Below are 14,248 nucleotides of genomic sequence, written 5' to 3'. Positions count from 1 at the left end.
TTTTCTCTCACAGTCCGGCACTGCGTAATTGTGTTGTGGGTTTACATATTTTTTCTTTTACAAGTTCTTTTACAGGCCAAGTGTGACATTTGCTTGTGTTTGAAGTAAAGGCAGAAATTTGGGGCCATTTTCTCTCAGCTACAAATTTTCTCTTTTCCTAACTATACAAACATTAGGTTAACTTAGTTTTAGTTGCACACTCTCAGATCTCATGATATCCTTGGTTAGCAGTCGTGATATTTTCTCAGTTTCTCTGAGAGTGCTCCAGTCTGAGCTGATGGGTTTCAGGTAAGTCCACCTGTCATAATAGTCCATAAGGCCCTCCCATAGGTTACTACATATCAGAATAAGTTTGCTGATCAGACACTGGCCTGCTTTCCCATTGGCCCCTGGACTTTAATAGGATCCCAGGGACTCTGTTCGGCGGATTACGGCTCCAAACTCTCGACTTTGGTCAGTCTCTGTGTCCTCCGACCATGGGTACAGCGGTTTAGGGGGGCGCCGCACATTCAGAGACCCAGAGGGGCGCCATCAAAAGACGACATCACGTCACAAGGAGGAAATCGTTGGTTTCAGCTTGAAGGGGGGACTACGGTGGATTGACCAATTAACTTGAAGGAGGAAACCTGTCATCTGCAGAAAAAGGAATATCTCTTTCTCCAAACTTCACCCATCAGAAGTTTTCTCACATTTTCCCAAGGTTTTCTGATACTGAAGTGGATTATAAAGAATCTTCTTCGGACAATTTCAGCATCCAAGAGAAAGCTTGTGCATTATCCTCTGAGGTCGACAGTGCCCTTCCACCATCTAAGGGATCTACCTGCTTATCCGCTCCACCTGGAACAACTTAGATGAGCTCAACCTGCTTAATAACTCACCAAACAAGTGCAAGGCCTGCACTGACCTCCATATTTCTGCAACATTGAACACAACCTTCTGCTTTTTACATGCAGCCGGCCACCTCTGGATTGATTTTATTTTTTACCAAAAATAACTAAACTCCTTTTCTTATTCATTTTTCTTGTCATTGTGTTGATTGGTGCGTGATAGTGAGTCGTTAAAGATGCTGCTGAAGATGAAGTTCACCCAGCAGCGGCGGGTGCGTCTCGCCCAGGGCCTGTGGCTGCTGTCCTGGACGGCAGTCATGTGTGGGGTCTTCGTCTTTTGTCTCGGGGTTTACCTTAAGACAGAGCTGCTCCGAAGGGCTGAGGTAGAGAGGGGCAAAACACACACACACACACACACACACACACACACACACACACACACACTGCAATGTCAACTTGGAGACTGGCGGGCCGATTGGGGCTGCAGTCTGGAAACGCCGGCATGATTTCAGTCAAAGTTACGCAAACATTGGTTTATATGCTCAGAGTTTTGCCTTTGCTCGTGGTTGTTTACTGAGTCTGCTGTGCTGTCTCTTATCAGTGGCTTTTATTTAAAGTTAGCTCTGCAGTTTAATCCACAAATACAAACACACGGCACTCAAAACACCAGTGTAAACATACACACAGTGACACTCAGGCACATCCATGCATGTTAAAATTCAAGGATGCAAGATGAAGCGTGTCAAAAGCATTAAAAGTGTATTGAATATAGGTAACGTGACCAGCAGGTGAAGGTCATGACTTCTCCTTGGTTTGGTGCCATTTGAAGTCAACTAGTTATTGGGCTTAATAGATCGCTGATTGATCTAGATAGGTTGGAAGCATTGATATCCACTGGGCTGCAGAGTGAAGCTGCAGGGCATGAATGTATGCCTTTAGACAACTATTGATCTCCAATGAGAGAATCTGATTCTCTTGTCTCTTAATTGTGTAGCAAAGTGTTATTGAGTTGGCATTGAGAAGACCGCAGTGAGTGAAACACAAGAAGAAAAAGTTCTTACAAAATGTTTCACAGGATCTTAATCCTCTTTTATTTGTTACTCAAACATGTCATCTCATATCGGAAATGTCTTTGGCACTTTACTTTTTACAGATCATAGACAAAACTGACAATTTTTAATGAAGCAGAAATTATTTCCTCCCAAAGACTGCAAAAAAACAGTCCTGCATGTGATAAAGGGCACATGGCTGCACAGATGTGAGGATATTAGATGGCTGCATCAGTACTGGTTTGGCTTTTAATGGTAATTTTAAAAACAACAATGGGGAAAATGGTCTTTACGGCTGGAAGGCTTTTAAAAAGTAATGATTTCAGTTCATAATTGACTTTTGTTGCAACCAGGGCAATTTATTAAAAGTGTCATTGTGTTGCCATAGTAGCCTTTGCATCCAGCGTATCAGCAGCTAATTGAATCTTTTGGCAGCCAGGGTAATTTTGTAGAATAGATAAGGGAAAATGAATTCAGGGTTATTACCTGCTAAAGTGGGCAGAGGAGACGACAGAGTGACCTGCAGTTGGCTGCTGCTCCTGTGCCTCCTATTGTCTTTGACTGTGCTCTTCCTTTCTCGAGGTAATGGACAACACAGAGATCCACGTGGTGCCCAACATCCTGATGATGGTCGGCCTGGCCTCCATCGGCACCAACTGGGTTGCCAGTCGTGTGTGTCAGGACTCCCTGGATGCGAGTCGTTTCCCCCGCTGGAAGGTCCTCCTGCTGGGCTGGTTCTTCGTAGCCGCGCTGCTCTGTTGTCTGCTCCTGGTCGTCGTGATACTCAGCTTCGCCCTGCAGGGAAGCCTGGAGGAATCCCTGAAGGTGGGGGGTCAATCACTGGGAGTAGAATAGGTGTCACCAAAGAGATCTGCCCCATATCAAGACAACGTTTCCTCATCCTCAAAGTGCTCTGCATTAAACTGATATGGCAGAAAGAGTCCACCACCTGTAGAGTTTACAGTGTTGGAGTAGAGAGGAAGGGTGGACAATTTCATTCTATTTGAAAATAATAATAATAATAATAATAATAATAAAGACAAGTATAATAAACTGTGAGTATATTTCTCAGTATTTATATTGGATTGGAAAGGTTGGAACCTTCATCTTCATTCATCAATAATTTGGAAGATTTTTACCAACAAACCAGACATATTATGATCAAACTACAGTGAAATTTACCATTTAAAACCATTTTTTTGTTGACATTTACAACTATGCTCAAAAACCTCAGATAAAAAGAACCTGCTTCACCTCCTTTCCCTTTTCTCTCCCCCTCCTGTCAGGTGGGACTGAGGAACGGCATTCGTTTCTACAAGGACACGGACGTGCCGGGCCGCTGTTTTCAGAAGGAGACCATCGATCGCCTGCAGATGGAGTTTCGCTGTTGTGGAAACACCAACTTCAAGGACTGGTTCGAGGTTCAGTGGGTCAGCAACAGATACCTGGACTACACCTCCAAGGACGTCAAGGAGTGAGTGAAACTGCAGTGAAGTAAAGAGCAAATGACAATGAGATGCAGGGAGGTTTGATGATGAACTAGAAGGAGAAGACAATGGACTGATGAAGGGATTACTTAGAAGATAAGAAAAGGAAATAGAGGGTTAGAGACAGATAAATAGACTTCACATCTAAAAAGGTCAAACAACATATTTTAAAGGAAGGAGGGAGAGATGCTGGGAGGAAAAAGAGTGATGTGAGGGCGGCCGAGGAGGAGTGCATTAAAAATAACTCTGGCCTTTACTTTTGAAGCGACTGACTGAAATGGATGGAAAGGTTGGTCAAAGATGAAGCAAGTAAAAAGGAATGAATAAACAGAAAGGTTGTGACACTTGTTTTCAGGGCACTGTGCATTTCACAGTGTATTGAGCGAAAAGTCAGACCTTCAGCTTGACTGTCTTTAACACTTTTTGTGCCTTTACCTCAGAAAAGATGAATGTCTTTTCATTCCCGTCTCTTCCCATTTCTTTTTAACTATCCCTCCCTCTTCTCTCTCCAGTCGTATCCGGAGTAACGTGGACGGTCGTTTCCTGCTGGATGGCGTTCCTTTCAGCTGCTGTAACCCTGCCTCCCCCCGCCCCTGCCTGCAGTACCACCTGACAGACAACAGTGCCCACTACAACTACGAGTACCAAGCAGAGGAGCTCAACCTGTACAGCCGTGGCTGCAGGCAGGCGCTCATCCAGTACTACATGGATGTGCTGAATTCAACTGGTCCCGGCGTGCTGTCGGTCATCTTCATACAGGTGGGTCACCAGCGAGCAACATGTCTTAATCTGCAAGTGTGGTAAAATAGAGGAAAGTGCAGTGTTTGTCTGGACAGTGGGGTAAGAAGTTTCTCACACATACACACAGAGAACTCAGAGTTTTAACAATTTGACGATTGCAAACAAACAGAAAAAATCATTGACGTCTGTCTTTCAACAGCATATAAGCAAATATTGATGAGTTACTCTCCAAATGACAAACCTGAGACTGGAACAGGATGCTCACACATGTGTTGAACAGAGCATCATTACACACTGCCTACAGCTGACAAACTAATCTATATCAGATTAGGGCGATGCTTTTTTCACCCTGTCCACATTGATGGGGACAAATGGCCGGAGCCACCATATGACAGGGGCCACGTGAAGAGTTTAAACAGCCTGAAGCTGCACGAGCTGCTGATAACGTTCGATTTCCAAACAAAAGAGGGAAGAGGAAGCATGTGATAAAGCTGACAATAAGTCATATGGTACCGGACCGGTAATGTCACAATGAAGAGCCATTAAATAGTGAACATAAAAGTTTTGCAAGGTGAATCCATCACATGGAAGGGGCTGCATGGAAGTTAGGGGTGGGTTTAAACTGTACGTTTCATTTTTTTTTTTTTTAAGTAAGGTCCTGTACATTATCGTTATTGTTTATCCAATACTCATATGGTTAGTTTTTGTCTGATAATCAATAATTAGTATTTTATTCGGACCTTACCCTTGTCTACAGCTATATTATGATTATTATTATCATCATCTTGTAATTCTGCAGTTACCTCACAGGCTCACACACACACACACACACACACACACACACACACACACACACACACACACACACACACACACACACACACACACACCTGCAGTAACTATATCTATTTGTAATAATCATGTTGGTGCCTCCATAAATAAATGAACATGAATCATCATTTTCAACTCAGGTTCACACACACACACACACACAACACAGAATACAAACATACACACACAGCATTAATACATTTGTGATACACAGATTTTAGCTGCAGATGTTACAGCATGTTCTTCTTTGCTTCCCTCTGCAGCTCTCGGTGCTCGTGAGCCTGCGGTACCTGCAGACGGCCGTGGAAGGAGCCATGGCTCTGGAGGAACCAGAAGGAGACAGCGATGGTTACCTCCTGGAGAAGGGAGTGAAAGAAACCTTCGAGGACGTCAAAGTCCAAGTCCTCACCCTGCTAAAGATGGCGCAGGTTGACCCCGCCGACGGCGAGGGGTCGGATGGAGAGAAGTCCGCTGACACCACGGAGAAGGCTGCTGCCAGCTAGAGGGGAGAACATATCCAAACAAGAGTTGATGAGGAAAGGATGCAAGGGGGGTGGGAGGGGTGTGTCTGTGGTTTTTTTGGTTGTGTGAGACGGCTGGTGGCGGGTACAACACCTTTGGGGTTTTGACATGTTAGTCTTGATTTATGCTCCACCAATGCAGCAGCCGCAGCTCCCTCGCACATGGCCAAAACAAGGCAACACATAGGGAATCTTATCGGGCCTTGCACAGACACCAAAGCATCTCAAATATCTCTTCTGTGCAGGAGCTCGTGAGTGTGTAATCATCAGAGAATCTGTTCAGGAGATGTGTAGTACTTTTTGTTGTAACTAGAAGAGAGTACATTCACTTTAAATGGATGTAGCGTACATATAAAGACACATATTTAACACGTTTTGACGTTTCGACTTAAATTTGGCACAGTCACAATCACATGATGCTATAAAGTTCATCCCATGTGCACTGTATTATTCATCTCACAGCTGTAGACTTTGTACTGAACTGCAATGAAATGCTTAAGGAACCTAAAAATGGCAACGCACGTGAATTATACATTAAAGGTAGAAGTTTTTAACTGCTTTGTAGTGTCGGTTTCCTTTTGTACATGTAATATTATAGAGTATAAACTGACTGTGGGTTATCTGAGTTTAGCAAGGAGAGTTGGATTAAGTGTGTGTGTCTGTGTGTCTGTGTGTGTGTGTGTGTGTGTGTGAGTGCGGTGCCCTATATGAAGCTGTCATCTAGTCTATTCTGGCAGCTCTGAAACAATCTGATAATCCTGGTGTAGTTAATCCCAGAACTGCTGCACAAGCAGTATCAGCACACACTGACAGCACGCAGCGAACACACTCCATCACACAGAGGCAGCACACTGATACAATGACGTTGGAAGTGCGTTTTTTTTTATAAAGCAAAGCCATTTTTAAATGCTTTTTTGTTTGCAAAAGTATATAACGTGGTGATCTGTCCTACAGGTATATCCCATGTGTGCTCATTCTTCTTAAATAAAACTCTATCAAAGAACAAGGTCAAAGGAATGTCTTATTTTATTCCTAACAAGTAGATGAACATGATTTTAGTGGTTGCAGAAAGACATGTTCATTAATTATATATATATATATATATATATATATATATATATATATATATATATATATATATAAAAAGAGGATGTGGAGGTTGAAACATTTGCTTCAGGGTCAGTTAATTAGTTTTCTTAAATAATTACAACAAACCAAATGAAAATAGCCTACTAATTTAAAAATGGATGGAAAAACAAATAAAATGGCTTAAAAAAAGTTTTAAAAAAAGTTATTCTCTTAAACATTGAAGTTTCCCAGAATTAAAGTAAAAGACACCTGAACCATGTGACCACCTGTCTTTATATCCAGATAGAAAGGGGTTAATACTGTCTGCAACTAATCCATATGCCACCAATAATCAATCAATAGAATATGGAAAAGTACTGTAGGTAGCCTACTGCAGACACAGACACAGTTTCTTAAAATGGAGGTCACTCTGCGGTAAGTGCTGTGTTGTGTACATAAATAAATGGAAGGCTGCCTAGTTACACTTTCCCCAGTGTCTTTGTTATGGCGACAACAATGTGATTCTCTATGAAGCCTTATGTTAAAAAAACAGGGTCACGCCAGCAGAGGGCGCTAGAGCACAGTGGTTTGGTGGGTTTGGACTGGACTCTGCTGGCTAAACACCACAGCTCTGACAACTTGTGGGTGCAAAAAGAAAAAAGAAAGAAAGAAAGAAAAAAAAGAAAAAAGTTCATTCAGAGAAAAAAGTTCATTCAGAGTGTAGACACCAGGCCCCGTGGCGATTCGTTTCTTCTTTTGGAAATGATGTTTGGTTAAATTTGGGGTTTAAAACATCAAATATGTTCATGTTGCTTTGAAGCCTTGATCATAAATCTAAAAAAAAAAAAAAAAAAAAAAACCCAAAACATGCTGCATATAAATTAATTTGTATGCAACATTTTAATGTTAGCAGATAAAACAGTGAACTGAAGGCTATGTCACCTTTACAGGCCTCATTCTTAGTCACAGTGCTGGGAACACCCGCAAACTGAGTGTGTCAGTATGTGAGCGTGTGCGTGTGCGTGTGTGAGAGAGACGCAACATGTGAGTTTTGAAAATCCGGTGTGGTTTTGCAATGAAACTGACAAACGCAGAGTCAGACGCACACACACGTTGACAGAGAACAGGAAGAGGAAGGTGGAGGGAGGGGACGGGGCCGCAGAAAATGTCAAAGTACTCCACTTGATGGGAGATGGATTCTCTCTCTGATTCATTGCTCATATGGCGTTGATAATATTTTTAATTAGCGACATTCTGTAGTGTTTCACAGCTCTCCTAGCACAACAATGGACTCTAACATTATGGAGATAATTGAGGAATTCATGGAAAGTGCGTTGGCGCAGTGGGTACGTCATTTATCATTTATCACTTTGAGTTAGAGAAAAGGTCATCATTTCTAGAGGCGCGGAGAAGAGAATAAAACACGAGGATTGTCTAAAAACTGAGCAGAGCGCGGACAGTCACCTAAATCCTACTTTAATTTCAGTCACAAATACTTATGACTTGGTATCTTTTTCAGCAGCCTGTTTTTTTTTCTGGTAGCTATATTCACCCACATAAATATAAAAGCAGGAGTTGGAAAAACAGCGTTAAGAGTATCTATTTTCTCTATTGTGTACAGCAAAACAAACTTCTCCTTTTAGCAGCTTCCCCTGCCTCTTAGTGACCAAGCTTTTTTGTTTTCTCTCCCAGCTTTGACACTTCCGTGTCCTTGGGCAGTTTCAGATTAGACAAATAACACAAAGTTATTTACTGCGCATTCAAGAGAATAGGCTACAGTCTCAGTGAAATCATCTGAGGATTTGTTGCATTAGAAACAGACTGAATTTCCAGCTGGGGGGTTTCCACATGGGAAACCAATCGGCCCAGGGGGATTTTTTCTCCTTCTGGTCAATGAACAGTATTTATGCTATAGTGCTAGACTGTGCTTAAGCTTAAAAAGGATTTTCTTTGTTGTTGTTGTTGTCCCCCCTTCCAAAGACGGGGGTCAAAGGTCAGTTTTCTCAACAGGATGCCCGCAGCTGGCAGAGGGCAGCGTTTGCTCAAGGGCACTTCAGCAGGGCGGCTATTCACTGACACGAGAGCTTTCACCCTGTGTCACATATGTTGAAGGACAATCACTGTAACTGCTCTGCTGCCACGTGTGCCCAGCTGCACGGGGTCACGAGCTCCTCTGCCTCACCTCATCAGCTGAACCGACTGGAGCTTGTTACTCTGTTTACCCACAGTGCAGTTTTTAGAAGGTGCAGGTGGGAATAAACCTCATTATATTGCAGTTTGCATTGGCACAGCTCTTCTTAGAGGAGAGAGGGACCTTGGCTGCAGTCCTGCTTGGCTGCCTGTCACTGTGAAGTGCTTCCCAGTGTGAGTGCACAGATCCCACCTGTCCAGACAGGTGCACCAACTCAAGTGGCTTCCTGTGTGAAAATGTTCATGCCTCTCCCATCTCCCCGTCGCTCTCTATCTCTCTCTGTATCTATTTTCTGCTCCTATCTCTTCCTTGTCTTGTCCACTTCCTGACGCGCACTCAAGCTCTTTTCCAGACCCACGAGATAATCGCTCCCTGTCTCTCACAGGTTCAGCTGTTTGAGAAGATGGTGGAGAGGGAGGACGGCGTGCCGCTCTACAGTCAGTACATGGAAGTGAACTCAAACTCCCAGAGTGCCCGGGATCGCTACCTCAGGCTGACCAATGGGATTTTCCTCAATGAGGTCATGAGGGTCATGTAAGATTGATTTAGCTTTACTTGCTTCATTGCCTCGCAGCTCTGCACTGCCATAAAAGTGACCACCAGACAAAGGGAAATATGAACTCATTTGATGAATGTGGGGACATTTTCCAGTGAACTGGTAATGTTAGAGAAATAGTTAAATTTTGAATTAGAAATAAAATATAGACGAGTGCAAAGTGCTCATTCTGAGCCATTTGTGGTGAAGAAATTTCAAAACAAAAAAAAAACGAGTGCAACCTTGTGGTCTGGTCAGTTGTAAAAACTGGCCATGGCTTTCATTAATAAGTTAGAAAGTAGAAATGGGCCCACAACTCATTCTACAATTTAATTCCATGGCAATTTGTAGTTTGAAACCCATTAAAAACCACTGAAATAAGTAAAACTAATAAGTAATAAGTGAGTATAATAAGCTTTAGGGATAACAATATCCTCCTCAGAATGAATAGTTTGGTCTTTAGCTCATGTTTAATCCAGTGCCATCATCAGGATAGCATGTCTCATGATCAAACACCTGCACAACTTATCCTGATGTGAATTACCTAATGAGTTGTAATGTTAGCATGCTAACCCATTAACAAAAGTCACACAGCTGGCTCAACATTACGTCATATGCAGAGCTGGCATGTAAACTCTCTTAGACTGCAGAGGGAATCTGTTGCCTTTGTCTGGTCCAGTCTCAATAAGCAAAGGCAGCATAATGAAGAGTCGTCTTAACAGCACTATAACAGGATTTCTGTGTAAGAGGGGCTTAAGATTTTTAACGCAGTCACTGTCATTGTCAGCATCAAAAACGCCGCTCCAAAGCCTCACATAGCTTCTAGTGCGGCTGCTCACCCTGATTTAAAATAAAATTTGACATAACTTCAATCACATCCCCTCTTGTAAACTCACTTTGCTCTGCATTCAGTGTGAAGGGACAGCGTGAATGTATGACCCATTAATATTTGCCACAAATTTCTTCTGAATCATGAAATGGGGTTCTGCATACATTCCATCGTGTTAGTCATCCCTGCTGAATTCCTTTTCTCCGTGTTCAGATTTCAGCAGAATAAAAACCTTTTCTCCCCCAACTGTGAAGACGAGATCCTCGTCAGTATTTGGCGATGAACAGCTGATTAATTTGTCCTGACCTAAACCACGTTATTTCAACAAATAATTGCACGAGGAGTCTCACTGCTTTCTTCTCAGGCTCATTAAAATTGTATTCACTCTCTGCTTAAATGCACCGTTGCATAAGAATTTCTCATCAGGAGAGAAGTGGTGCTGGACTTCTTGATCAAGCTGCAGTAAATACCCTTTCTTGTCTTTCCTGTGTTCGTTCCAGAGACCCAAACCCTAAAGTGGAGCGGCTGTACGACAGTGGGAGAGATGATCACATGCTGAGAGTACAGAACTTTTCTATTTTGAATCGACACCTCAGAGCCTTCTACCAGGTAGGGGAGGTCACACGGGGGAGAGGGAGTAGGGGGTGGGGGGGGTGGAAGAGTTAGATGATCATCAGGAGGGAAATCAGGAGTGATGTGCTGAGAATCAACAGAGCATGCACAGGTTTTCTCCAGAGTTTTAAACATTTCCACCCTTAACTAGGTGAAATGTATAATGAAGTTTCAGTCTATTTAAGCATTGCACTGTTTTAGACTCCTGAGACACAGTTTGTAAGAATTTGTGACGACAATGCGAATACTACAGATACTACAGATAAGTCTTTTGACTTATTGTCTCTATTTAAATTGTATTTTTGTGCTCCTTTTAGACAATACTCTCTAAATGACACATTTTTAATGTTATTTAAGAATCGTCAGTGTGCTTTAAAGCCAGGAAATCTGGTTTTAAACCCCTTTCTCTTCCCCTTCATCTGTAACTGTCATCTAAAGCCATGACTGACGTTGGTCTGTCATATAAACCCAGGTCACAGGACGCCGTGGGTTAATACAGATAGTCCACATGGTTCTAATATGGAGAAAATGACCAACATTTAATTTAGCTGCAATTGTCTCAAACAGAAGGATATTCCTGATGTTTTTTCTGCCATCTTGGACTATGGGGTTTTTAGTTGCATTTACACTTACAGCATCTTGGTGGCTGCTTATGTTGTTTTCAAGGACTGATAAATAGGAAATTGATATTTGAGTAGCTGTAGCGATCACCATGTATGAAAGGGCCATGCAGCTCATTCTGTCTTTAAAAAAGTGTGAAAGTGAGGTAGTAGTCACTGCTCCCTGGGCCAGAATTATTCCCTTTAAGCCACGACTTCGGTTCGGTTTTAATTGAGATTGAAAAAAAGGAGCTGTAAGTGTTGATTAGTGAGCTTTAGAGGCGGTGAAAGGCTAATCGACGGCCATCATTTGCCAGTATTAACTATAAAGAGTGATATCGAGTTTGTTATCTAAGGCTCAGCAGTGTAGTTTCTGGTGTTTCTTACTATTCCTTTGACTCATTTTGGTGGTAGTTTTATCTTTTTTATCTCTCTAAGTAAAACTGCAATAGAGCTTAACATTGTGGAACTCTTTTGACCTCCACTGGTCATCACCCAGAGGAATATAATGCTGAGGAAAACCTGTGACACAGCGACACAGTCATTTGGAAATGGGCTGACTCTGGATTGAACTGTTTTAGAAAAACGCCCTTTTCACTTTCCCCAGCTCTCCTTGAAAAAAAAAAGTTCTCCCAAAAACACTGGTGTAATAGCTTTTTTGTGGCTGCACTGAAATGACTCCCGGTTCATCATAAATAGAAAAGTCTTGTAAAAGCACTGAAATATCCCTCTAAAACATAACTCAGGGCCACACCAAATGGCGAGGGAGAGGGAGTGATGGAAGAGGGCTGGAGAAACAGTTGTCTTGCTGTAAGGTAGTAAAAACACAGGGCTAGATTAAGCTCAACTATCAGCCTCGACACTCATTTCGCCTCAGAATATTGTAGAAAGTTTGAAGTGTGTGCATCGGGTGACAGAGGACTTGCACAAAAGAGAAGATGAAACAGAGAAAATTTTCCATCCTCAGTAGACGTGTCCCTGCTTATTATCAGGCAAATGGAGTGAGAAAAAGTGGAGGAGTGGCGAGCTGAATCTTTTATGGTTGGGGGGGGCAAGGAAGGAAAGAGAATAAAAATCTATCAAATAGCTCTCAGTATCATGCCTTTCATAACGCGCGTTGTAGGTGCCTGTGGCATTTGAGGAAATGACACAATTCTTTCCCTGCAGGATGATTCAAAGGGCCGTGTTCTCAGCAAAGAAAGCCTCCCCCAAGAATTAGTCGAGTGGACTGAGCGTGCGCTGCTTAGCTCGTCACACAGAATAAGAACACAAGTCTGCAAAGGTTTCACTTCCTAATTTTCGGTGAATCACTGATGTCCACTGAAAGCTCAGAGCAGGACAAAACGCTGGCAGTAATTGGGAAGCTCATATCAGTCGGCGTTGCACCAGAATTTCACCAGGTGTGCTCAGAATAGGCTCCTTTGTCCCTGTAGACGGTTATTTCCACATTCGTCAGGCTTTTACTTTCACACTCTCTCTTTTTCAATGCTCGCTCTTTGTGTTTGTCTTTAACGTGTGTGTGTGTGTGTGTGTGAGATATGATGACAAAAGTGTGGTGAGCCTCGGCAACAGTGTGCCGCGTGGCAAGGCTTCATCTTCTCTGCTGTGACCTCAGCTTCTCTATTACAGTGACAGAGCTATTTGTGTCAGTAATACAAATGTGCAGGCGGAAAACTGCAGAGTTCAGACTCGTCAGTGCTGTCGTCTAAAACCATCTTACGGCTGCATGGACTGTACTTTACTGTGCTGTGGTTTGTTGTGTTGTATGGTGTTGTATTCTGTTCTATTGTGTTGTGTTGTATTGTATCTATTCTCTTCTTTTCTGTGCTGTGTAGTGTGGTTGTATGTTTTACTGTATTGTGTTGGTTTGCAATGTGTTCTACCTTTATTCTATTTTATAAGGTTCTATTCTAGCTGCCTCTGTATGGAATAGAATACACTAGAATAGAATGGTAATAACAAAATTCTATTCTATCTATAATTCTAACCCTATTATTCCATTGACTCAGTAGATGTGATTCTAACTTGCTCAAACTAGAAAAAAATAAATCTATTATATTATATTCTACAATAAAAGCCTTTAATGCTTGTTGAATGGAGACACTTTGTTTTCAGCCTTCTCCAAATGAGATTTGAAATGTTAATTTCTCTTGCCTAACAATTTGTTAACCACATTTAACGATCTCTGTTGTTCGTAAACTGCAACATTTTTAAAGCTGCAGAAATTCAAGTGAATGATGTTTTGAATTAACATTTAGAAGAAAAAAAAAAACTACAAATGAAATCTGGTTCCACACAGACATTCATAAAGATAAGAGTGTGAAAAGCGAGGCAGCAGAAGTATTGAAAATCAAAACTTGTCTGTGGAACAACAGATAGAGAGATGGAATTTGGAAAAGATAAAGTTGCAGATGGATTTTAATTCTCTTCTCAACTGCAGCCAACAGCTTGATGAAAAGTCCTTTTCCAAATTCAGGAGTACTGTATACAACAGTAGATTATTTTCAGTGGCAGATTGACTGAGAGATAAAAGCTAATTCCTTTTTGCTTTATTTTTTTTTTAAAACCATGATACTACTAGAAATTAACCTTGATAGAAAGTAGCCTGGAAATCAAAAACACTGATAATTGCACCATGTATTATTGTTAAACTCTCACTTAAGCAGGGTATATTATTGTACTGTGAATGAAATATGGTACAGGAGAGATTTTAGCTAATACGACCCAGTATGTAACTTGGCTGTGTGATACTGGAAGAGGGAACTCTTCATGAGAGGACATGAGCATGCCAACAACAACAAGCAGCTTCTATATAATTTCCAGTCTGGCTAATCTCCTGCAGGAGAGAGTCTGGCATTGTGAACCATGAGGCTGAACGATGACCAACACAAGCTGCAGTGGCTAATGCCCTCCACGCCCTGGAGGGGCAGAAACTTCAGGTTGGCTGCACATGGCTGA

General features: G+C 42.1%; 2 protein-coding genes across 2 annotated transcripts in view; both read left to right on the top strand.

The window, feature by feature from the left end:
• The first annotated feature begins 446 nt into the window (after nucleotides 1-446).
• On the top strand, nucleotides 447-6,014 carry rom1b (retinal outer segment membrane protein 1b). Its single transcript, XM_085789640.1, has 5 exons — nucleotides 447-1,210; nucleotides 2,459-2,701; nucleotides 3,163-3,350; nucleotides 3,876-4,122; nucleotides 5,199-6,014. Exons 1-5 carry the CDS (start codon nucleotides 1,064-1,066, stop codon nucleotides 5,436-5,438), a joined length of 1,065 nt encoding a protein of 354 aa, XP_085645766.1. The 5' UTR covers nucleotides 447-1,063; the 3' UTR covers nucleotides 5,439-6,014.
• Nucleotides 6,015-7,552: 1,538 nt separating this feature from the next.
• The window catches only part of ccdc88b (coiled-coil and HOOK domain protein 88B), a 43,110-nt gene continuing 36,414 nt past the window's right edge, over nucleotides 7,553-14,248 (top strand). Inside the window, exons 1-3 of the mRNA XM_085789642.1 lie at nucleotides 7,553-7,870; nucleotides 9,101-9,249; nucleotides 10,580-10,688. Of these exons, the coding sequence (XP_085645768.1) occupies nucleotides 7,811-7,870; nucleotides 9,101-9,249; nucleotides 10,580-10,688 (318 nt within the window). The 5' untranslated portion in view covers nucleotides 7,553-7,810. The remainder of the gene's footprint in view (nucleotides 7,871-9,100; nucleotides 9,250-10,579; nucleotides 10,689-14,248) is intronic.

The sequence above is a fragment of the Trachurus japonicus genome, chromosome 10 (assembly GCF_045865225.1).
Source record: "Trachurus japonicus isolate A0001 chromosome 10, Traja_1.0".
NCBI classification, from domain to species: Eukaryota; Metazoa; Chordata; class Actinopteri; order Carangiformes; family Carangidae; genus Trachurus; species Trachurus japonicus.
This window is presented reverse-complemented; position numbering and strand designations above follow the sequence as displayed.